Source organism: Vombatus ursinus, unplaced genomic scaffold (assembly GCF_900497805.2).
Source record: "Vombatus ursinus unplaced genomic scaffold, bare-nosed wombat genome assembly UNPS02014786.1, whole genome shotgun sequence".
Classification (NCBI taxonomy): domain Eukaryota; kingdom Metazoa; phylum Chordata; class Mammalia; order Diprotodontia; family Vombatidae; genus Vombatus; species Vombatus ursinus.
The window spans coordinates 18431890-18457152 of record NW_020954564.1 but is presented as its reverse complement, the minus strand read 5'-3'; the positions used below and the strand labels follow the sequence as shown (position 1 = coordinate 18457152).

The following is a 25263-nucleotide window of genomic DNA, read 5'->3' as shown; positions in this document are numbered from 1 at the left end:
TCCTCTTCTTTTTCATCAAATTAGCTAATGGTTTATTTTTTTTTCTTTTTAGCGAGGCAGTCGGGGTTAAGCGACTTGCTCAAGGTCACACAGCTGATACGTGTCAAGTGTTTCGTCTGAGCCTGGGTGCGAACTGAGGTGCTCCTGACTTCAGGGCAGGTGCTTTATACACTGCGCCACCTAGCCGGTTTATTATTATTTTTTTTTAAAGATAGCTTTGTTAATGGGATTTTTTTTTTTGGCTTTCATTTTTGTTAACTTCTTTGTTAGTTTCTTCTTTGATTTTCAGGATTTCTATTTTGGTGTTTAATTGGGGTTTTAAAATTTGTTGACTTTTTAGGGTTTTTTAATTGCATGCCCAATTAATTGACCTGTTCTTTCTTTTGTTGATGGAAGTGTTTAGAGCTGGAAAATTTCCCCTCACAACTGCTTTGGCTGCATCACAAAATTTTAGTAGTTTGCCATTATTATTCACAAAATTATCTATTGTTTCCATGTTTCGTTCTTTGACTCAGTAAAGTTTCTTTAGCTTAAGGTTAGCTTTTCACTCTTCTTAACTCCTGACCCCAGGGTGCACTCTACTGTACTCACAATAGACTTCCCATTGCCCTCCCCACCTCTCCCCACAATACTGCCTGCTGAATCATTCTGAGGCTGGAGATAAACCAACCTCACCTGCCCTTTCATTTTCTCCTTTGCCTCCTTGTCATTAGCAAACCAGGGGGATGTGCGGGACCCTAAGAAAGAAGTGCTAGCAACCCCCACTCCTTCAAAGTCTCTGACAATGGCCCCGCCCTCCACTGGCTCCTCCCCCTTCAAGTGTTCCCTTAGGGCAAACCTAGGTGGAAGCTCCTCCCTCAAAAACGGACCCCTCAGCTTGGAGGGAGCATCCAAAGAAAATGTCTTTCGGGTCTCAGGACCGGTGAGGGGCGGGGGAGAAAAAAAAAGAGCAGTTCCTATGGAAACAGACTGTGATGGTGGACTTTTGAACGGCAGAGAAGTTGCGCTACTTCCCCTCTTCTCTAACCTAGCCAATGGAGACCAGAGCCTAGATGCTGGGCAGGGATTAAATGTCAGTTCTAGAACCATCAGAACCTTCAGCAAATGAGAACTTCTATTGCCGTTCGAAGCTGGGGAAGAGGGGAGCGAGAAGAAGAGGGGAAACCACTCAGCCCTTAGCATTCTGGGAATTGTAGTCCCTAGGCCTCTCTGCGCAGCTGTGCTGCCCGCTTTCGCCTGGAGATGTGTGCGCATGCTCGCCGCCATGATTGGAAAAGATGATTGTCTCCGAGTCGCGTCTTTGTCAGTCCAGGCCCCGCAGCCGGTGACCAGGTATTTAGTGACCGAGCGTCCGTCCCCGATACCCACTCGCACTCTCGCCCTAATAGGAGCAGGTCCGGGAGGGGAAGAAAACGGCTTGTGCTCCCTGGGCGTGACCGCTTGGGCCCTGGATGTGCGCGGCGGGGCCTGCCCTGGGGGTGCCGGGGACTGTGGCCGAGCCGTGTGGACGTGTGGCCGCTTCCAGCAGCTTTGCTTATCCTGTTTGACCACAGCACCGCGTGCCGCCGGTAGAATGTGAGCTCCTTGAGGGCAGGGACTGTTTCAGCTTTTTTATCGTAGGCACTTAATAAATGCTCTTTGACCGAATGAATGACTGAAACTCACCTTGTGTCCATTTTGTGTATCCAGGGTTTCTGGCCATCTCCGCAGGTCTCGGAGGGCCTGCTGTGCCTGAGGCTGCTGGGTCCCTCCTGCTGACTCCTTCCCGACTCTGCCTAATCGGCCCTGGGTAGCTCCTGGGGCAACAGAGGGAGGATTCATTCCTGGGGAGACAGATCAGAGAGCCCCACAGTGAAGGAAGGTCCAAGCTCTGCAAGAAGGTGAATGTGGAGGAAGATCCCACATCTGACTTGAGATCTTTGACTAGAGCTTTGGGGCAGAAAGGAGCAGGTCCTGGAGCTGCTGGTGCTTTAGCAATTTTCTGATCCACCTGCCTGGTTAGATAGCAATTGGGTGACAGCAGAACACCCAGAAGCCATTGAGAAGTGGCTGACCATGGAAGATCTGACCCAAATGCTTGGGGAGAGAGGTGAGAATTACAGAAGGGGAGGGAAGGTGATAGGTACCCCAGGATGGGAAGAGGAAAACATATCTCAAAAGAAGGTGTCTGAGTGAGGGAATGGGCCAGGTGGGAAGTAATCAACATTTAAGGATTATCCCAACTTTGTTTAACTTTTGTTTTTCCTACTATGCCCCTTTCTGTCATCCCAGTACACACATAGAGGTTCTTATCTTTCCAAGTCCAAAGGCTCTGAACTTGTTTGCTCCCACAGCTATCATCACCTTAATCTCTGGGGTCATGAGGATTCACCTTCCTAGTCTGTCTCAAATAGAGAACAATTCCGTTTCCTTTTAGATCAATTTGCAGTTTTTCCACAAAGAACTTTTACTGAGAACCTAAGAGAAAACACAAGGAAAACTTCACTCTAATACCAAGTTTCTAGTATGCAGTTATCTGAATAATGTTCAAGTCTTTCCCAGAACAGATTCTTTGGTCAGCAGAAGCTATTATGTTTAGCTAGCTCTTGCAGGGCATCTGACCTTGGTTCCTCTTTATCTTAAATCCTGTATGGGGAACCTTGCTACGCATCTCCCCTTTGTAAACTTTAAGTGTTTCCTCTCTACTCCCTCTTGTGTTTCCTCCTTCACTCCAGGGAGGGGCTGAATTTGGTGCATGGATCTCAGGTGATGAGAATTATATATACATGCACACATACACACACATATAAATTGTTTTTATATCACCTACAATTCCCAATATATTCTTTCCCCTTCCTACTCCCAGAGCACCATAAAGAAGAAGAAAAAGGAAGTTCAGGAAAACTGACCACCATATTGAAAAAGTCCGACATACTCAGTGTTCAATACCCTTAGGCCTACACTTTTGCAAAGAAATAGGGAGAAGGTGCGTTCTTTTACCTCTCTTTGGAGGTAAAGTTGGTTATTAGAGACAATATATTTTTAATTAGTTAATGGGTCAGGTTTCATTAGAAAGAGGAGGAACCCATTATATATCAATAATTATATATTATATTAAAGTCATGACCAATGTTGTCAGGTTGATATTACCATTATATGGTATATATTATGCTTTTTAAAGAATACAGAGATCCTTTTCTTTCATTTTTTTTCTTTATGAACTGACCAAACATCAGCAAACATGAACATTTAATACTTCAAAGACACTTTCCCATTGGGTGTTCTTGGATTAGAGAATAGGTAGATCTCTCTGGCCCTGTGGTATGGTGAGCTCAGTGAGTAAGAATGTTGGGAATCTCAATATGGGTCCCCTATGTTATCCTTCAGCCACATCTTTGCTCTGCTTTGTAACATGTCCTCTCAAGCCAAGGTTCTTCCCAACATTCACCATTAGCTGTTCTTGGTGGTAATCTGGTGGAGAAAGTAGAGTAGAGGGGGAAGAGAAGGACTATCCAATCATACCTTCTTTTAAGCCATTTTCTCCGAAAGCTTCTGCCATCCCAGCCAAATATCAAATAGTCAGTACATTTAGCTTTTTACTTCTCAGAAAGTTTTTTCATTAGTTATCTCATTTGGTCCTCCCAAGGACCCTATGAGTCAGATAAGATAGATATTATCATCTTTCCTGTTTTACAAGTTTGGAAACTGAGACTCAGATAGGTCAAGTAAATTACCTGCAATTTCATAATTAGTGGGAGAACCAGGACTTAAATCCAGGTCTTCTGACTTTGGTCCTGTGTTTATTTCAGTAAGTGATATTTCTCCCTGTTTGAAAACCTCATGTTTTATATCTATGAAGCTGGAGATTGTGAATTGGGGGAAAGACACAGCAGAATGTTTTCATGAGCTTCACATTAATAAAAGCTTTCAGAACTACACTTTTATTTGTCTGGCTGTCTTTGAAAGTATACTTTCACTGGGACTGTAGGCATTAGGCCTTTAAACCTTGAAACTATTAGGAACACAAGGATAGACTCTGGGTCCTACATGGCAATGCCTATGGTTCTCTCATTGGGAATGGGGTTAACTCATGGTCTCCCTTGGTTCTCCTTCCTTCATAAGGAATGTGGGGAATCACATCCACCTGGCATGTTAGTCTAGCATGTGGTCTGATGAGTCTGGGAACCACAAAGCAGGAGGGTTTCCCTCATGGCTCCTTTCTCTTCCCCAGCTCTGCTTTCTCAGGACTCTACCTTTCCCCAAGAGGGGAGCATGGAGGAAGAGAGAATTAACTCTGGGCTCCTGACAGCCAAATCCCAGGTGAGTTGGGGTTGCTTCTCTCTTTTGAAATGCCAGCTCAGGTATCAGAGGGTAGATACATTTCCTCTCTCATCCTTTTGTTTTTCTGCCCAAGGACATAAGCTCCAATTCGTCTTTATAGAGGTGTTTTTGGTATTTGAATGTTCTCAATTTGCCTTTCTTGGTGGCCATCTCAGTATTGTTCTCTTTGCTTAGCATCCACTCAACCTATTAAATAGGTGATTCAGAGCTACCATACTATACTATATTCATGAGCCTGTGAATAGAACAAATATGTGGCAGTCTTCACTCTCAAGAAGCTTACTTTCTCTTAGGCTTTTAGTTTTCTTATCTGTAAAAATAAAGGAATTAAACTAGATGATTTTTAAGGCCCATACTATCTTTGAGAGACCAAAGAAGTTTATGTGATTTACCCAGTAGTAGACTGAGGTAGATATTGAACTTGATCTAGAACCTGGGACTTTTGACTCCTTATCTAGTATTCTTTTAACTGGCTGAAGCTCGCTAGAGAAAAAAGACACAAAATAATTATTTTTATTATAAATAAAAATACAAATATATGGGTAAATGTCAAAATAAATGGCATAGACAGTAGATAAAGGAATTCAGATTACAATGGACAAAAGAAGACTTCCTATCAGAGCTGGGATTTGAGCTGGCCCTGAGGTTAGACAGGTTTTTGTGTAATTGGAAAAGACTGGAGAGGGCATTTCCATAAGTGAGGCCATCATGAACAAAGTCCCAGAGGCAGAGTGGGGACCAGTTACACTGGCCTGGCCAAAGTGGAAGGATCATGTTAGAAAGTAGTGGAAGATGGATTGGATATATAGGGTAGAGTTGGATCATGGAGGGCCTTGAATGCCAGCAACCTGAGGAATTTAGAATTAGATCACTTGATATGAGACAGGGAAGTGAAGTGGTAAGTGAATGGTTGACTGTAACAAAGAAAGGAAAGATAACACAAGGGTTTATATGATGGGAGGCTCTATTGATAGTAAATATGGAGATGATTGTATGGCAGTTTTAGACCATTTCTCTGAAACTGCAACAAGTCTAAATGTCAGAACTCTTGCAGGTTTTTCTCTGAGGAGTACTCCATTTATTAGGAGTGTGGTAGCAGAGCAGTCTTTCCTATCCATTTTCCTAGAAGCTAGCTGTTTACACATTCTGAACAAGAAAACAAAATAATAGCGATGACAACCCAGAGGAAGTTGAATACCCGATATAAGCTTTTATGTCTATATTGTCCACGGGGAAACAGATAATTTTAATAGTTTAATTAAATAATAGTTTAATTAATAGTTTAATTAAAAATAGTTTAAGATTCCATAGGTCAACTTTCACATATATGTGACACCACTTTAATCAGTCTTTTCAGGTATCCAGTTTATGGGGACTTTGGGAGAAAAGAGGTTGCAAAACTCACATTTTCATGAAGTAAGCTAGTGAATCTTAACTGCTGTGTTCTGGCAATTAGTTCGTATTCAGTTCTAGTAGAAAAGCACCGAACTTGGAGTCAGAAGACCTTGACACATACTATCTGTTGGGCCATGGGCAAGTCATATAACTTTCCGAATTTGTAAGTTTCTTCTCTGTTAAATGGAGATAATAAATAACACATACACTGTTTACCTCAGAGGACTGTTGTGGGAAAAGTGTTATGTAAGCCTTGTAAAGCACAATGTACATGTGGAACTATTAATATAATTATTATTACATTCATCAATATTAAATTCAGTTCAGTAGACTACTATTCAGTTCAACAGGTGTCTACTGTCTTCAATGTTAGGTCTATAGACATAAAATGGCACTCAAGCTTAAATAACTTCCAGTGTTATGCCTAGGGAAAGTAAAGGATGATGTACATAGCTAATTATAATACAAGATAGAGTGAGATGAGTGCAGAGGAGAGATCCAAAATAGCCTAGGAAAATTTGAGGAGATGGAGAACACTTTCATTTGGCTGGAAGAAGCTTGCTTCATGAAGGAGGGGGCTACTGAACTAAGCCTTTGAATTAAGATAAGGATTTTGAAAGACAGAGATGAGGGAGAGAGTACCTTCTAGGCATGGGGAACAGCCTACACTGATATATGGAGGTAAATGAAGGCTTAAAAATGAGGAAGTGAGATTGGGGAAACTTAACAGTCTAGTTTGGAATGCAGCAAGGGGAATAATGTGAAATAAAGCTGAACAAGTCAGAGCCAGATTGTGGAGGGCTTTAAATACTAGATCAAGGACTTGATTTTTATCTAAGAGCCAGTAGGGAGCCACTGATAATTTTTGAATAGGAGAGTGACGCCACCAACACCCACTACCACCACCACTATCATAGTTTAGAACAAGTGCCAAAAGTAAGAATTTTATTGTCATTTATCTAGGTTTCTTGTTTGGGTCATAGAACTCAAAGGCCAAATAATCAAGTATTATAATGTGACACATTATTGTAAATGCATATCTGATTTACAGCTAGAGCCCTGTGCAAGCATTAACATTAACATAGTACTTTAATGTTGGCAAAGCATTTTATATACATTATCTCATTGAGCCTCAACTACCTTGTAAAATAGGTAAGAGTATTATCACCCCACTTTTATAAATGGGGAAACTGAGACTCAAAAGTATATGACTTGCCCACGACCTCTAACACAACTAGTGTTAGTGATGAGATTTGAGTCTCAAGTCTTCCTGACTATAGGTGCAGCACTCTTCTAAAGCATGTTGCCCACTCCACTGTATGAAGCTGACATGCCCACATCTGTGCCTTAGGACAATTAACTTTGACTGCTTTGTGAAATGTGGTTTGGAGAGGGGAAAAACTCAAGGCAGAGAGACCAGTTTTGGTGCTTTTAAAATCATCTGGGCAAGAGAAGCTGAGGATCTGAACTAGAATATTGGCAGTGTGAGTGAAGGGAGATGGATAGGGGAGATGGGGAGGTAAAATTTCTAAGATTTGGCAATGAATTGGATGTAGGAGCTGACATGGAAAGAAAAGGCAAAGATGACTTTTGTACACAAACACACATACATACGTATATACATACATATACATCCACACAAATATGTCTATAGGCCTAGCATAGTATTTGAGACAACAAAAAGAGAGGACAGCTTATATGCATATGTAGACATGTGTGTATGCATGTATATGTTATATATAGTGCATATTGTACATACACAGGCATAAATGTATGACTGTCTCTATGTATATATATATATATACAGACAGTCTGTACTTTCCTACTTTTTGTTAAGTTGTGATTTTGGAAATGACTTTGTAAAATGATCACTATAAAGTAGATAATAATAGTCCTGTAAGTGTAGTGTTAAAATTAGGAATTCTATTGCTGACCCAGAACTCAGAATCATCAGACATTAGAATTGGAAGGGACCTCAGACATCACCTAGTCCATAACCATCATTTTATAGATAAGGAAACTGAGGCCAAAAGAGATGAAGTGATAAGGCCACGTGTTAATGGCAGAGCTTATTCCTTACAATCCTGTGAAATAGTGTATTATTATTCCCATTTTATAAATGAGGAAACTGAGGCTTAGAGAGGAAACTTGTCCATAGCTAGGATATGTCAGTTAGATGAACCCAGCTCCCCACCAGGCGCTGGCATTTGCCTGCCACAATCTGACTCTAATCTGCCTTTCCACATTTATGTTATTCTTCACATACTTTGTGTTCCTGCCAAACTAGCCAAGAACTGTTCCTAGAAGCATTCTATTTCCTGTCTCTGTACCTTTGCAAGGCTGTCTTCCACTTATGTAATGCACTCCTTCCTACCTCTGCCTTTTAGCATCTTTAGCTTCAGTCCCCAGCTCAGGGGCCAACTCTTATGCAAACCACGTCTCCTTTTTTTGCTAACCACATCTACTTTCCCCTTCACTGTGCACCCTTCTCTCCCAGTTAATGTTCTCTCCTTCACTACATTACCTTGTATTTACTTAATTGTGTACTGTTGGATTCCACAGATAGAATGTAACCTTCTTGAGGGCAGAGGTGTGTGTGTGTGTGTGTGTGTGTGCGCGCGCACGCGCGTGCATGCGCATGCACCTGGATGTATCTATCCCCAGTGCCTCACATAGTACTTTGCACATAGTGGATGCTTAATAAATATTTGTTAAATGGTCACATGATTTTAAAAATCCACATTATCAATCCAAATCTTTTGGCCATTTTTATAAATTACAGTGAATTTCAGCTTTATTTTGTTATCCTTGGCTTAGAATTTGGAACTAGAACAAACATTAGATCATTTAGTCCAAACCACTTACATTTCAAAGACTAAAATTGAGACTCATGGGGGGAACATGACTTGTTCTGGGTTCCATGGCTAGTTCAGGGGAGAGTCAAGGTTAAAACCAAGATCATCAGACTTCTAGTGTAGCATTCTTTACTCTATGCTACAGCCATCTGATTGTTGGAAAGAATGGTCCTTTCTTTCCTTCAATTCAAATGACAAAATTAATTGTGAATAATAAGTAACCTTGAATTGTAGTTGCTGGTATCCAGAAGCCATGGAAACTTGTGACAATAGTGTCTAGGATTTTTTTTTAATTGTTCAGAAATTATGGTATATTTGTACTGACTTACAGGAAAATCCTTTTTTAAAAAATCATTTTAAGTCCTCTAGATGATAGGAGAACTCATCTTCCTGAGTTCAAATCTGGCCTTAGACACTTACTAGCTTGTGACCTTGGGCAAGTCACTTAACCCTATTGTAAAATTAGTTGGAAAAGGAAATAGCAAACCACTCCAAGATCTTTGCCAAGAAAACCCTAAATGGGGTCACGAAGAGTTAGACATGACTGAAAATGACTGCACAATAACAAACAACAACAGATTGTAAACTCTTGGAAGGTTGGAGCCATGCTTTTTGTGTCATCCTCATCAGCTAACATAATATTTTCCACTGAGTATATGATCAACAATAGAATTATAAGATTTTAAAGATGTAAGAGACCTAAAATCTAAAGTAGTACTTGTTGAATAAATAAAATTATGGGATGTCACTTTAATTTTTTTTTTAATTTTGGGGGGGCTAGGCAATGGAGTTAAGTGACTTGCCCAGGGTCACACAGCTAGTAAGTGTCAAGTGTCTGGATTTGAACTCAGGTCCTTCTGACTCCAGGGCCGGTGCTCTATCCACTGTGCCACCTAACTGCCCCCCTGGGATGTCACTTTAAAAAAAAAAATTAAATTGTGAACTCTCATAATGGTGTTCCAAGGATGAATCTTTAAAAAGGTACATATTTCAACCCCCGTATACCAAAAATCTGAACTTTCAACCTATCTATTTTATTCTTAAAGCCAGACTAAAAAGTTGAGAAAAATTTCAAATTCTTGGGCCATCTTGTGTTGTACAAAATTTCATTTTTGAGACAAAAGACAGAGACTTATATTTCATGCATAAAAATTTGTTTTTGCTTGAAAATTCCCCAACTTTTCTGTCTCTAAGTATTGGGGATTTCTGTTAGAACTATTAATATTCAAGTCCATTTTTAAAAAAACCTTTTAAAACTATTTTTCTGTTTCTTCTGAGTTCATTGAAAACGTGCACTTATCTTAGTGGAGATGGACATCCTCACATATCTCTGGATTTAGAATCATAGGTCTTTTTTTGTTGTATTTAAAAAACTTTTAAAATGCATATCTATTACATGTAAGATCATAACAAGATTCCTTGAGAGATACATCCAGTGATAATTTTGTGTAGTAATTCTCTCAATCTCAATATTGAGACAAAAAAATAGGATAATATGTGCCTATAACTATCATGGAGGATCTCCTCCATAAAACTCATAGGGAAGACAGATCCCTTACAGATTGGTTGGGTACTTTTGTTTGTTTGCTGACTGAAGCAAGCTCTGAAACACTTTAGGCTCTCTTCAGAGAAATGCTTGTCCACTCATAAGATCTTAACTAATAATACACCATTCTTGATGAAGAATGCATATAGCCCAGATTATATATGAATGGACAGCCCTTTCAGTTATTGTATCAGCATGTATATTTTGCACAAGTACTATAAATAGACATGAAGTTGGCAGACAAAATTGAACATGAATAGGAGAACTAGATAAGTTGCACTTAGGAAATTAAACAAAGCTTTCAAAAACCTTAAGATGCTTACCAGCATATCTTTTCAATGCCAGTATTTTCCCAATGATGCTACATGACTATGAATCATTAAATACTATCATCTTCAAACAATCAAATTTGTGGGTGACCCAAAGGAAAATAGAGAAATGTAGGGTCACCTTAAATAGCTGTATCATTTTGCTAATGACTGCATGCAAGATATTGCGTAAGAGACAAAATGCTCATGAAAGAAGGCAAAAGGCTGGTCATGTAGTAAGAGCAAGGGAAAACAGATAAATGGACCAAATGTTGTGCTAGAATCCGTGAAATAACAGAAGACCCAAAGGAACTCCTCTAGTTCATTGGGTAGATCTTCACATGAATGATTTATGACAGGACATATACCTATACTGTATAGATTGGGAAGGCATATTTAGGTTGCATATTGTACTAGAAAAAGGGGCATCAACATCAACACTTATTACAAATCCATCAGAGTTTCAAAACATTAGATTAAATAAATCAGGTTATGTTCAGTAAAACATTGCCTCTCATGTTCTCCTTATAGACAGGATGGAGGGATGTGGGCTCTGAGATGTAGTCTAGGTAATTAATAGCTCAGATAGATTTGAATTTGGTCAAATGATCCGAATTGGTCAATGTCATCTTGGAAGTAGGTGTTGAGTTGAGTGTCCTAGGGATCTATTCTTGGCCCTATGCTGTTCAATGTTTTTATCAATTGCTTATCTAACTAGGCATAGAAGGTGTATCTGTAATAAATAATTGAAAAGTTGAATAAAAACTGATTGTTCTCTCGTGTCATGTGTGTGCTCACATTCTTAACAAAAGATGTATGATCCTTAATGGCAAAAACCATGTTTCATACTTTTAAAATACTACTTACATAGTAAAAAACAAACAATTTTTGAGTTGATTTGGAATGCTTAGCATCCTATGTGTTTATAGAATCTCAGAGTTTGAAGGGACATCTAAGGTCATCTAAGACAAACCCTCTCTGAAACATTAAACTTCTATTCACCATCCCTCCCAGGTAGGCATCTCACTTTTTCTAGAAGACCTACAGTGATGAGGAACCCACTTCTCCTCATAAGCCCATTCTACTTTTGGGCAGCTCTAATTATTAGGAAGTTTTTCCTTATATTGAGAAGAAATCCACCCATTGATCCTACTTATGACCTTCTAGGACAAGTAGAGTGAATCCAATATGTCATCCACGTGAAAACCCTTGAGATACTCCCATGCTACTGGTCAACAAGCATTTACTAGATGTTAGAGATACAGTCACAAAAATAAGTCCCTGTTCTCAAGGAGCTTATATTCTAACAGGATACAACATTCACAAATAAGTGAATACAGAATATATAGAAAATAAATATATAGTGATAGAGGAGTACTAACAATTAGGGGAATTAGGAAAGGCCTTTTCAATGAGGTGGCACTTGAACTGAGCTTGGAACGGAGCTGGAGTTTCCAAGAAGTAGAGATGAGGAGACAGTATTCTAGGCACATGGGACTGCTTGTGTAAAGTCACAGAGGTAGGATATGGAGCATCATGTAGGGACAAGAGCAAGTAGGCCAGTGTGACTGGAGCATAAAGTGTGTGAAGAGAAGTAGCGTATAATCAACCTGTAAAATAGGCTGGAGACTTTATTCTAAAGGATACAAACTGAAAAGTATTTTATTCTAAAGGATAAACCAGTGAAGTTTCTCTGTTAGAGAAGTTGACATGGTTACACCTGTGCTTTATGAATGTCAATTTGGCAACTGGGTGGAGATGAATTGCAGAGGAGAGAGACTGGTTGTAGGGACTCCCACTAAGATTCTATTGCAGCAATTCAGGCAGCAGGGGATAAAGGCCTGAACTAGGGTAGTTGTGGTGAAAAGAGAAGTGAATATGAGAGATGTTGAGAAGATTAAATTGATAATAACTTGATAACTGATTGATATTAAACATTCCCATATCCTTCTACAGATCCTGATTCCCTTCCCCTGAATGCACTCCACTACATTAATATCTTCCAGAATGTTACACCTGGATCTGAATACAACACTCCCGATGTATATTACCAGAACAGAGTACAGTGAGACCATTACCACCTTTGTTCTGTGCCCTACACCACCATTAATGCAGACAAAATTTGCATTAGCATTTTTGATTTCCTATGTTGTACTGTTGACTCATACTTGACTTGCAGTCCAATAAAATCCCTAGGTCTTTTTTAAGATGAATTTTATCAGGCCATATTCTCATCATTGTACATATAGTTGATTTTTGAAAGAATATTATTCATCCCTGTTTGGCCCATTTGTTTAACCCATCAAAATCTCTCAAATCCCTATTTTTACTTGTAACATATTAGTTCCCAGCTTCATGTCATCTGCAAATATGATAAACATTCCATTTCTGTCTTCATTGAAGTTATTGGTAAAAATAATGTTGAACAGAACAGATCCAAGAACGTGTACTGCAGTAGTTCCCTGGAGATTTCCTTCCAGCTTGATATCAACTCATTAACTACTACTTTTAGGGTCCAAATTCAGCTAGTTTTGAATACACCTAACTGTACTATCATCTAATCTGCATCTTTCCATCTTGTCTTCAGTGATATAATGAAAGACTGAGAAAGGCCTTGCTGAAATTGAGGTATATGCTATCCTTATGGTACTCACTCAATCTACCAGTCTAATAACCCTATTTAAAAAAAAGAAATTAACTTAGCATAAAATGATTTGGATTTTATTAATTCATGTTGGATTATATATCCTTACTAAGACTACTTCCTATAAAGCCTGCCCTCATCTTCTAATGCTCCCAACATTACCCAAAGCCACATTGCTGATGGTTCTAGGTTTAGCAGGAATGTCTTTGGAATTTCAGGAGTCATTGACGTTCAAGGATGTGGCTGTGGACTTCACCCCGGAAGAATGGGGGCAGCTGTACCCTGCTCAGAGGGACCTGTACAGGGAAGTAATGCTGGAAAACTATAGGAACCTGGTCTCATTGGGTAAGGGTGGCTTCCCTGTATGATTCAGAACCTGCCCTTTGGAGTATCTTTGTTTCCTCAATTGTTAAATGCTATGGGGCCTCTGAAATGTTAGCAGAGTTTGGGCTTGGAATTCAGGGTTCAGAGAAACAGGGTGTCCTGGCTCCCTCTTTCCAAGTGAAAGGGCTATACTTCATAGCATTAGAAATGGGCAGCTTCAATGTGCTGCTCATTATGCTGCACCTTTCTCACCCTTCAGAGGTCTTGAAGAGCAAGTCACTGAGACTAAATTCTAGGATTGTTCTTTGTCCCTAGCACAAACACCCAAGTCCTTTGTCTTTACCCATGAGCAGGGCATCAAGTTTCCAAACCACATTTGATCTCCCAGTTGGAGCAAAGAAAAGAACCTTGGATGATGGAGAGAAAAATCCCAAGAGGGAACTTCCCAGGTGAGTGATGAGAGCGAGGCAAATAGGAATTACTGTAAGTAAAAGTCATGATGGGATGAGATTTGGGGAACGTGGGTGACCCTCCGCAAAAATCCCAATACCTGTAGAGTAGACTGGGGCCATTTGACAAAAGCTACTTTGGATACCCTGATTTCACCTTGCTGTATCATAGAAGAGACTTAGATATCATCTAATATCCTACTTTACACAGACTTTTTCTCCTATAACATCCCTGAAAGATAGCTAGCTATCCAGCCTCTACTTGGACATTTCCAGTGGCAACAAGATAGCTTGTTCTATTTTGGGTCAACTCTAATATTTAGAAAGATCTTCCTTATATTGAGTGAATTTCCTTGAATGAACTTCCTGATTTCCTACAACTTCCACTAAATGGTCCTACTTCTGGCCTTTGTAGTAAAGTAGAATAATCCTACTCATTCTTCTGCATACCAGCCCTTCAAACATTTGAAGTCAGTTCCCATATATCTCCTAAATTTTCTCTATGCTCCAATCTCAGAAGAAGAGTTGTCCTTGTTAAATAAAGCTTAACTCCCCCTCAAACTCAGGATTTTGTCCATTATAGCATCTTCTCAGTGCTAGATCCTATAATTCTCTTTGTAACATCATTAGTCTTTTTCTTTTCGTAGACTCTCTATATTTTTATTCTTCAAATTTGTTATCAATACTTACTACCTCAATTTCCATTTTGATTTTCAATTATAGTATTTTAATACTTACAGAGCACTTAACCCCTATAATCTGGTGTCTATTCTCCCTCCATTGCTATCCTTATTTGTATCCACCAGACCCCACACACATATCCCATACTTTCCTAATGGCCTTTTTTTTTTTTTTAGGCAATTAGGGTTAAGTGACTTGTCCAGGGTCACACAGCTAGTAAGTGTCAAGTGTTTGGTCTGAGGCCAGATTTAAACTAGGTCCTCGTGCTTTCAGGGCCGGTGCTCTATCCACTGTACCACCTAGCTACCCCTGTAATGGCCTTTTCTTAGTCTCCATCTTCTTCACCTTCATTGTATCTGATAGTGATGACTTATATTTGATATTGATTCTTGAATTTCCTCCATTAGCTTATATGATGCTCTACTGTGTTGCTCTTTTTCACTGACTTTTCTTCCTCCCTCTTCCCCTTTATTATAGGACTTGGTATCTTTAGCTCTCTATTTCTCCTTTTCTGTAGTAAGTCCCTTGGAAAACTTAATCATTGTGATTATTGTAGCTGTTCTTTTTATGCTTATGACTCTCAAATCTATACTTCAAACTTAGATGTATTACATATGTACTAGTTACATTTTCACCTGCCTCTATGATAATCTATTTGAATATCCCACTGTTCACTTCAAACTCAACATATTTCAAATTGAATTTACCCTATTTTATCCGAAATACCTTATCAGATCCTGCATTTTTGCCAGTAGTAGTACTACTACTTTCCTAATCTTGAAATGGTATAGTCATATTAAATAATCCATCTCCTTCATGTCCAATCTATCATCAAGTCTTGTTCTTTTAAAATCTCTTAAGACTCAGCCCTTATTCTCCGTCATTCCAGGCCAGGTCTACATTACCTTACATCTGGATTTGTGGTGTGATGGAAAGAACACTGAATCTGAAGTCAGAAGATCTAAGTTTATATCCTAGGAGACCCTGGGCAATTTACTTCCCTCCTAAGGGTTTCAGTTTTTCAATGCAAAAAATGAGAGGGTTAAATTTTTTAGTTCTCTTCTATTTCTAAGTTGTTTGAGTCCATGGTTAATGTTAATTGTACCTGGCCATCGTAATGGTAGACTCTTTCTCCCCTATAATCCATTTTGTATGCGATTGTCAAATTAATCTACCGATGACCAATACATTGAAGCTGTTCACTGTTGACTCTACAAAGAACAGACATTTCTGAGAAGCAATATGATAGAATGGATAGGATACTGGACTAGGAGTCAGAAAGACCTGGATTCAAATCCCATCTTCAAACATTTGTTAGCTGTGTGATCTGGGTATTTACCAGATAAGGGATTTCCCTTAACTTTTCTGTTCCCCAATTTCTTCAACTGTAAAATGCAGGAGTTGTACTCAGTGGCCCCTGAGGTCCATTCTAGCTCTAAATCTATGATTCTATGAACTTCCAGAAAAGGGAGGAAAAAATACCTTGTCTCTGCATCCTAAAGAAATTAGAAATATTGGACAGCATTCTTACCTGAGAACCTCTAGGGCCCCATGGTTTTTTAATCTTTAAAGAGACAGACCCTCAAATGGACAAGATTAATATGAGAAAGTCATTACCCTGTCAAGATGCTGCTCAGAGTTTGGTGACTACTGATTGCCTCCTAAATCACATCTAAATCTTCCTACCTCTATTTCTCAACCCATAGATTCTGCTTCCTGTTTTTTATAGGGGATGCCCTTTCTCTAACTGTGACTTTGAATATATTCTGCTCTGTCGTAAACACCCTCCACTTTTCTTTTTGTCTACTAAATCATAAGCACAAAGCCTTTAATGTCCACTGAAGTTCCTCTCCTCCAGGAAACCTTCCTTGATTACTACATGTTATGTTGATCTTCCTTTTTTTTGAAATTCTAAAACACATATAATCTTTGCCACATAGATCTACCATTTATTTATATGGACTTTTATTTTCAATGTTTTACATGTGTTAAGGCTTCTTATTTAGCTAGTAAGGTATTTGGAAGGAATGACCTTTATCTCACCCTTCCCCTTTATCTCTAGTATTGCTTAAATGGTAAATGCTTAGTAAACAATTGAGTGGTTGGTTACTATGGAGCCACTAGGATCCCAGAGCTGTTGACCACTGGAGTCCTGTGACCTCTGATACAGGTGGACCTGAGATAATTGGGAAAGGGTCACATAGAGTTATAAGAAATACAGCTGTTGATGTCCTTATGATACAAAGTCATCCTTGCTGTGCCTTTAGGCATAGGCCATATACTTCAGGCAGCTTGCAGTACTGTAGCCCAGTGCATAAGATTTTCCCAGGGAAATACAGATACAAGGAAAGCTATGCAAGTCACCAGACTGCCTAGAGCTATGCTCTGCCATGAAGAGGTCTCATCCAGTTTTTTTGCTTACGCTCTTTACAAAATAACTCTACAGTTGGTTTTTGGTGTTTTTTTTAAAGACCAATTTGGGAACACCAGACCAGAGGACTAGTTTCTCCTTTCTTGTGTATGCTACCTTCAGGCATTTTCAGAGAGAGAAATAGACTCGTGATAGGCAGGTTAGTATAATAGATAGCATATTGGATTTGTCAGGAATACCTGGGGTTGAATCTCACCCTTGTTATACAATAGCTGTTTGGCCAAGGCTAAGTGCCTTAACCTTTCTGAGCTTCAGTTTCCTCATGTATAAAATGAGGATAATAATATCTATGGTGCATACCTCACAGGATTGTTGAGAGGCTGCAACACTATAATATGTAAAGTGCATGACAAATTTTAAAGTGTTATATAAATGTCAGTTATGATGATGATGATGATGATGATGATGAGAGTGCTGTTGGGAGCTTCTGCTGCCTTCCTATTCCCACAGCTCCACTGCCCTGCCTCCTTGATTGTGATAACATCACAAGGAAATGATTTTTCTATTCATTCATTCATTCATTCACTCAAAAGCATTTGTTGAATATCTATGGAGAAAGATGCAAAAGTAAGTGATGTATTTACCTGCACACAAGACCTTAGAATGTGGTTGGAAAAACAAAGTAGACCCCACATGAAATATTACATATTTGAACATAAAACATATGAGTAACCATGCAAGATAACATGGATAAAGTAGGTAATAATATAGACATACTTTAGGAATAAAATTTTAAAAGTATTGATTGTGGCCCTACTGTGTACAAAGCTCATACTTTAATATGTGTAGGCTCTGTATAGGAGATATAAAAAAAATAAATATGCCGTGAATCTTACAGTTTAATAGTGGGGATAAGACACTTATATTTTTTTTAAAAAAACCTAATATTAGGTATAAATCCCATGAAAGAAGAATGGCAGTATGGGCCAAATGGCTTTGGAGTCTTTTTTTAAAATTAGTTTATTTTTAGTTTTCAACATTCATTTCCATAAGCTTTTGAGTTTTAAATTTTCTCCCCTTCTCTTCTGACCTCCCTTCCAAAGACAGTGTGCAATCTGATATAGGCTCTATATATACATTCCTATTAAACATATTTTCACATTAGTCAGAAGAATTAGAACCAATAGGAGGAACCACAAGAAAGAAGAAAACAAAACAAAACAGAAGAGAAAGAAAAAACAGGAGCAAATAGTATGCTTCGATCTGCATTCCAACTCCATAGTTCTTTCTCTAGATGTGGATAGCATTTTCCATCATGAGACTTTTGGAGATGCCTTAGATCCTTGTATTGCTGAGAAGAGCTAAGTCTATTAAAGTTAGTCATTGCACAATATGGCTGTAACTGTGTACAACGTTCTCCTGGTTCTGCTCACTTCCCTCAGCATCAGTCCATACAAGTCTTTCCAGGTTTTTCTAAAGTCCACTTGCTCATCATTTCTTATAGCACAATAGTATTCCATTACATTCATATACCACAACTTGTTCAGGCATTCCAAATTGATGGGCATCACCTCAATTTCCAATTCTTTGCCACCACAGAAAGAGCTGCTATAAATATTTTTGAACATATGGGTCCTTTTCCCATTTTTATGATCTCTTTGGGATATAGCCCTACAAGTTCTATTGCTGGGTCAAAGGGTATGCACATTTTCATAGCCTTTTAGGCATAGTTCCAAATTGCTTTCCAAAATGGTTGGATCAGTTCACAACTCCACCAACAATGCATTAATGTTCTAACTTTCCCACATCTTCTCCAACATTTACCATTTTCCTGTTTTGTCATGTTAACCAATCTGATAGGTGTGATGTGGTACTTCAGAGTTGTTTTGATTTGCATTTCTCTAATCAATAGTGATTTAGAGCATTTTTTCATATGACTATAGATGGCTTTAGTTTCTTCACCTGAAAACTGCCTGGTCATATCCTTTGACCATTTATCAATTGGGGAATGACTTGTATTCTTATAAATTTGACTCAGTTCTCTATATATTTTAGAAATGATGCTCTTATCAGAGACACTGGTTGTAAAAATTCTTTCCCAGTTTTCTGCTTCCCTCCTAATCTTGGTTGCATTGACTTTGTTTGTGCAAAAACTTTTCAATTTAATATAATCAAAATTATCCATTTTGCATTTCATAATATTCTTTATCTCTTGTTTGGTCATAAATTCTTCTGTTTTCCATAAATCTGACCTATTCCTTGCTCTTCTAGTTTGCATATAGTATCAGCCTTTATATCTAAATTGTGAACCCATTTTGACTTTATTTTCGTATATGGTGTAACATTTTGGTCTATGCCTAGTTTCTGCCATATTCTTCTTTGGAGTCTTTTTTTTAAAGAAGTGGAACATAACTGGTCCCTGGAGAATGTTTAGGATTTGATACCAAAGAGGTTTTTGATATGTATTGAACAACATGATCAAGGCTTGAAATTTTGAATGAGTATGGCATATGTGGGAGACAGGAGCTTGGGTGGACTAAAGTGGAAGGTACTTGTTAGGCAGAAGTAGAATACAAGTTTGAATAGATAAGACCATGCCAAATTGTGGTGATATCTGATCAACTGGCTAAAGATCACAGACTTTTATCCTATGGGGATAGGGGAGGCATTGGAATATTTTTCAACAAAAGAGTAACATTGTCATATTAAGGGTGTGGAGGCAACTTTAGAGTGGCAGAGAGGCTGATACTCTCGTGAAAGTGATTGATAATAGCTGCAGCCTTACTGTATTAGAGCACTGATGGTCAGATAGGTACCAGAATTAGGAGATGCTTGGGCAGGAGCTCAGTACTAGGAATACAAGGTTTAAGGCCTCTGTACTTGACATAGAGCATGTAAAGGTCTGGGAACCAGAAAGTTAAAGTAGTGACTAGGAATTCTGTTATCAGTAAAAGCAGGTCTTGATCATCAAACAAGATGAGGATTTGTAATCTAGGAAATATAGGAGAGTAAGACAAGAAATAAGCTCCAGTGATTAGAATGTAGAAATGATCCTAATCTGGAGTAATTGATGGTTTTTCTTCTTGTTCTTTTTTACTTCATGTTGAATATAGGTTCCTGAGTTTCTGCAGGTGGGTTTCAAGAAGTGATTGTAGCTAGATGATAATACGAAACTGCAGAATTCCTCTGATCATGATACCTAAGGGTGTAGAAGACCTGGGCTTCAGGAGTATTCTTAAAGACATGAAATTATTGTCAGTGAGACATTTCTTTGGTAGTAATGCACCAGATGGATTAAGAAATTAAAAGAAGATTGTAGGAAGATAGATTAGTTAATACAATTTTTATTATTAGTTATTACAATAATTCAGCCATGAGATGATAAAGACCAATGTACTATTACCAGACTATATCCCCTAGTCCTAACTCATTCCTACATTTTCTCCACTTGGCCTTTTTCCCAATTACCCTTCCTGCCATCCATTATGTTTTTTTGTTTTTGTTTTGTTTTGTTTTGTTTTGGCAAGGCAGGTGGGGTTAAGTGACTTGCCCAGGATCACACAGCTAGTAATTGTCAAGTGTCTGGTCTGAGACCAGATTTGAACTCAGGTCCTTCTGACTCCAGGGCCAGTGCTATATCCACTGCACCACTTAGCTGCCCTATCCATTATGTTTTGATAAACTATTTGTTCTCTGTGTCTTCAACTCTCATGCTAGAATAGCTCTCCTAATCATTTGTGTCACTTCCTCACTGTTTACTCTATTTTCTGTTCTTCCCAGATTGGAAGGCCATATTTGAGAGTTTTCAAAGCCATACATGCCTTCAGTTCCTCAGTTCTGTACATAGCATGCTATAGCAGTTTTCCTGCTCTTAGCACAAGAGACATTTTCATGTTTTATTTCTTACAGACTGGGAAACTAGACCTGAAACCAAGAAATCAACTCCAAAGGAGGATGTTGCTGATAAAGAATTATCCCAGGAGGTGATAATGAAAAGACTCCCAAGGGATGGTCTCTGCTGTTCTACATTTGGAGAGGCCTTGGAATGTGATGGCCAGTTAGGGAAGCAGCAAAGAATCAAGGAGAGAATGTTAAAACAAATGTCAGTCACCCACAAGAAGAACTTGAGTGGTAAGAACCATTCTGAATGTAATGAACTTGGAATAAGCCTTAGTTTGAGATCAATATTTGTTACCCAACCGAGAAGTTCTATAGGAAGGAGATGCAGTAAATGTAATACATGTGGAAAGGTCTTCAAACATAATTTAGACCTAGTTAAGCATCAGCAAATCTGTGCAGGGAAGAAACCCTATGAATGTGATGACTGTGGAAAAACCTTCAGTCAGATTTCATACCTTACCCAACATCGGAGAATTCATACTGGAGAGAAACCCTATGAATGTAGTGAATGTGAGAAAGCCTTTAGCCAGATTTCGTATCTTACCCAACATCGGAGAATCCATACTGGAGAAAAACCCTATGAGTGTAATGAATGTGGGAAAACTTTCAGCCAGCGTACACACCTTACTTGGCATCAGAGAATTCATACTGGTGAGAAACCTTATAAATGTAATGAATGTGGGAAGGCCTTCAGCATCACTTCATCACTTAATAAACATTGGAGAATTCATACTGGAGAAAAACCCTATGAATGTATTGAATGTGGAAAAGCCTTTAGCCGAAGTACAGCTCTTACTCAACATCAGAGAATTCATACTGGAGAGAAACCCTGTCATTGTAGTGAATGTGGAAAAGCCTTTAGCAGAAGAACAGCCCTTACTCAACATCAGAGAGTTCATTCAGGAGAGAAACCCTATCATTGTAATGAATGTGGAAAAGCCTTCAGGCAGCACAGAGCCCTTACTCAACATCAAAGAATTCATACAGGAGAGAAACCTTATCAATGTAGTGAATGTGGAAAAGCCTTCAGCAACCGGTCATCCCTTATTCAACATCAGAGAGTACACAGTGGAGAGAAACCCTATGAATGTAATGAATGTGGGAAAGCCTTTAGTTGGAGGACACACCTTACTCAGCATCTAAGAATTCATACAGGAGAGAAACCTTATCAGTGTAATGAATGTGGGAAAGCTTTCAGTGACAGATCATCTCTTACTCAACACCAGAGAATTCATACAGGAGAGAAACCCTATCAATGTAATGAATGTGGGAGAGCTTTTAGCCGTAATTCATCTCTTACTAAACATCAGAGAATTCATATTGGAGAAGACCCCTATGAATTAAATTAATTTAGGAAGTTATTAATTAATTCATACTGGAAAGGAACCCTATGTATGAGGGAGACCTTTCTTGTACAAACTGAGACCTCAGTGGACATTACTGCAAAGTCTCTGAAGAATAACACTGAAAATGAAGTGGATTTAGAGAAATTTCTTTCAGACTCATAAATATCCTTGAATTATAGAATTATATAATTTGAGTAGAAAGGGACATTAGAGATCATTTAGTCCAACTCATTCCTAAGCAGAAATGTCTCTAAATCATCTCTGCCAAGTGGTCACCCAGCCTCAGTTTGAAGGTTCCCAGTGTGGAGAAAATTCACTACCCCTCCCCCCAAGACATCATTCTACTTTTGAACAGTTTCAATTGTTAGAAACTTTTCCCTTAAATCAAACTGAAATCTGCTTTTCCCCCATATTTCTAACTTTCATATGTTGTCTTCTGCCATTACAATGTAAGCTCCTTGAGGGTAGGGCTGGTTTTTTTTTTTTTTGCTTTTAGTTTTACCCCCAGTGCTTAGCACAGTGCCTGGCACATAGTAAGCACTTAATAAATGCTTTATCTATCTCCTCTGTCATTTCATTTGTTGTTCTTAATTTTGTCTTCCAGTTGAAGACAGCTATCACATCTTTTCTAGTCTTCTCCACTTCATTTGGCTGTTTCTTATATGACAGGCTCTCTAGCTTCCCTCACCATCCTGGTGTTCCACCTCTGGGCAAACTCTGTCTTGCAAATATCCTTACTAAAATGTGGTTCCTAGAAGAGAACATCATCCTCCAAATGTAGTCTAAGTAGACCAAGGATAAGTTAATATGCAGCAGTTTGTGCCAGCCATGAGTTTGTTTGTAGTGCTATTTTCTTCTTTATTTTTTTCTCTCCTACTATATCTGCTGGTTCCTCTCAGAATTCCTATCACAAAGTCTGAATGTAAAGTGTGCTGGTCTCAGTTTTCAGATGACATCTAGTTGTTTTCCAGGTTTTCTAAATATGTATATAAGTGTGGATACATACATATGTATATATACACATACATACATATTTTTAAAAGCTTATATAGGTGTACACATATTTACATACATAAACTTTTTAAAATAAAGAAAATAATGTAAAAATCTTTTAGAGCAATTGAACTAAAACAATGCAAACAGCAGGTTACATTATTAGAGCTGAAGTTGAAATAATAAATGTTGAATTTAATTTTCCAATTGAAATGATTTCACATTCCTTACCAAGGGACTGATGCCTGATTTGCCTTTACATAAAAAAGATAACACATAACACTATATTTATTCCATTTTGAAGGAGCTTTTTGTAATTCATGTAAATCAACCAGCTAGGGAAACAATAATAGGTCACTTAAATTGCCTTTAAAACCAAATAGAGGATTTTGTCTTTTATCCTAGAAGCAAATTCTTGAGCAGAGGAGTGACATTAAAACCTTTACTTTAGAAATATCAATTTGACAGCTTATGGAGATAAACCGAGGAGGGAAGAGACTGGAGACAGGACCAATGAGTAGGCTATTGCATAGTCAGAGCAAAAGATAAAGGCCTAAATTGAACGGGTTGTGTGAATGGAGAGAAGGGCACTGATTCAAGACATTGTGGCAGAATTGACAAAACATGGCAACTGATTCGATGTGAGGAATGAGCATGAGGACAAAGTTAAGGATGATTTTGTTATTGTGACCCTTGGTGACTAGGAGATAATACTCTCAACAGTATTAGAGAAGTTGAAATTTGGAAGATTTGGGGGAAAAAGATAAATGAGTTTTTTATTTTGGACATATTAAGATTGAGAAGCCCTTAGGATGTCCATTCAGAAATGTCTGTTAAGGAGTTAGTGATTCAGGACTGAGGTTCAGGAGAGAATGGGGTAAGATATATACATCTGGGAGTCATCTGCATGAAGTCAAGTCCACAAGCATTTATTCAGTGCCTACTCTGTGCCAATCTGTAGTAAACACTGGGGGTACAAATTAAAGCAAAAATAGTCCCTGCCCTCATGGAGCTCATGATCTAATGAGGGAAGCAATATGCACACAACCGTATATAAACAACATTTTTACAGAATAAATTGGAGATAATCTCAGAGGGTGATTGGGGAAAGTTTCTTACAGAGGGTGGAATTTTAGCTGAGACATGAAGGAAGCAAGGAGACAGAAATAGAGAGAGGGAATTTCAGGCCTAGGGAAGAGCCAGTGAAAAGGCCCAGAGTCAGAAGATGGAGTGTCATGTACCAGGAACAGCCAGGAGGTTGGTGGCACTGGATAGTAGAGTAGGTGGAGGAGAGTAAGGTGTAAGAAGACTGGAAAGGTAGGAAGAGGCCAGGTTATGAAAGGATTTAAAAGCTGAACAGAGGGCTTTATATTTGATCTTGGAGGTAATAGCCATTTGAGTTTGTTGATAAGGAGTAGGGGGGCAGAGGGGATGACACAGTCAGACCTGTACTTTAAGATCCCTTTGATATCTGAGTGGAGGGTGGACTAGAATGAGGGAGAGACTTGAGACCAGAGGGCCAACCAAAAGACTACTGCAGTAGTTTAGGCATAGGATAATGAGGGCTTGCAACAGAGTAGTAGCAGTAATAGAAGAGAGAAGGGGGGTACATACAAGAGATGCTGCGAAGTAGAATCAGTAGGACTTGGTAAAAAATTAGATGGAGAAAAAGGGCAGTGACAGAAAGTGAAAAATAAAGGATGACACCTAGATTGCCATCCTGGGTAACCAGGAGGATGGGGGTTGCCCTAGTCAGTAGCAGGGAAGTTAAGAATAAGGTAGGGTTTGGGCGGAAAGATAATTCACTTTGGGGCATGTTGAGTTTAAGATGTCTATGGGACAGCTAGTTCAAGAAGTTTGGATTATCAAATGCAAGGATGCAGGAAATCCTTGTTATTGGGGGCTGACATCCAATATCTTTATCTTTTAATATGCATTTACATAGTAGGGGAGGGGTACAGAAATAAGGATTAAATTGTAGGTGATGTTGGGTAAATATAGATGAAACATCTTTTTGTGGTACCTATTCCATCCAGCATTTCTGATCATCTTTTCTAGTTAAAAGTTCAGAGACCCTCCTGGTTGGAGGAAGGGAGGAAAAAGATAGACCTTTCCAGGAATTAGTAGATAA

At 38.7% G+C, this 25263-nt stretch overlaps 1 protein-coding gene across 1 annotated transcript; it reads left to right on the top strand.

Moving 5' to 3' along the window:
- Positions 1-1241: 1241 nt before the first annotated feature.
- Positions 1242-22608, top strand: LOC114046883 (zinc finger protein OZF-like). Its single transcript, XM_027867477.1, has 6 exons — positions 1242-1332; positions 1690-2089; positions 4211-4299; positions 13287-13413; positions 13746-13841; positions 20803-22608. The coding sequence occupies exons 2-6, from the start codon at positions 2056-2058 to the stop codon at positions 22140-22142; spliced, it is 1686 nt and encodes a 561-aa protein (XP_027723278.1). The 5' UTR covers positions 1242-1332; positions 1690-2055; the 3' UTR covers positions 22143-22608.
- The last annotated feature ends 2655 nt before the right edge of the window (positions 22609-25263 follow it).

Bases quoted from the DNA above. Each gene is read 5' to 3' on its own strand.
- LOC114046883 (XM_027867477.1), top strand. From the start codon at position 2,056: ATGGAAGATCTGACCCAAATGCTTGGGGAGAGAG. The intron at 13,414-13,745 runs GTAAGGGTGGCT...ACCCATGAGCAG, and splicing joins TAGGAACCTGGTCTCATTGG to GGCATCAAGTTTCCAAACCA. The intron at 13,842-20,802 runs GTGAGTGATGAG...TATTTCTTACAG, and splicing joins CCCAAGAGGGAACTTCCCAG to ACTGGGAAACTAGACCTGAA.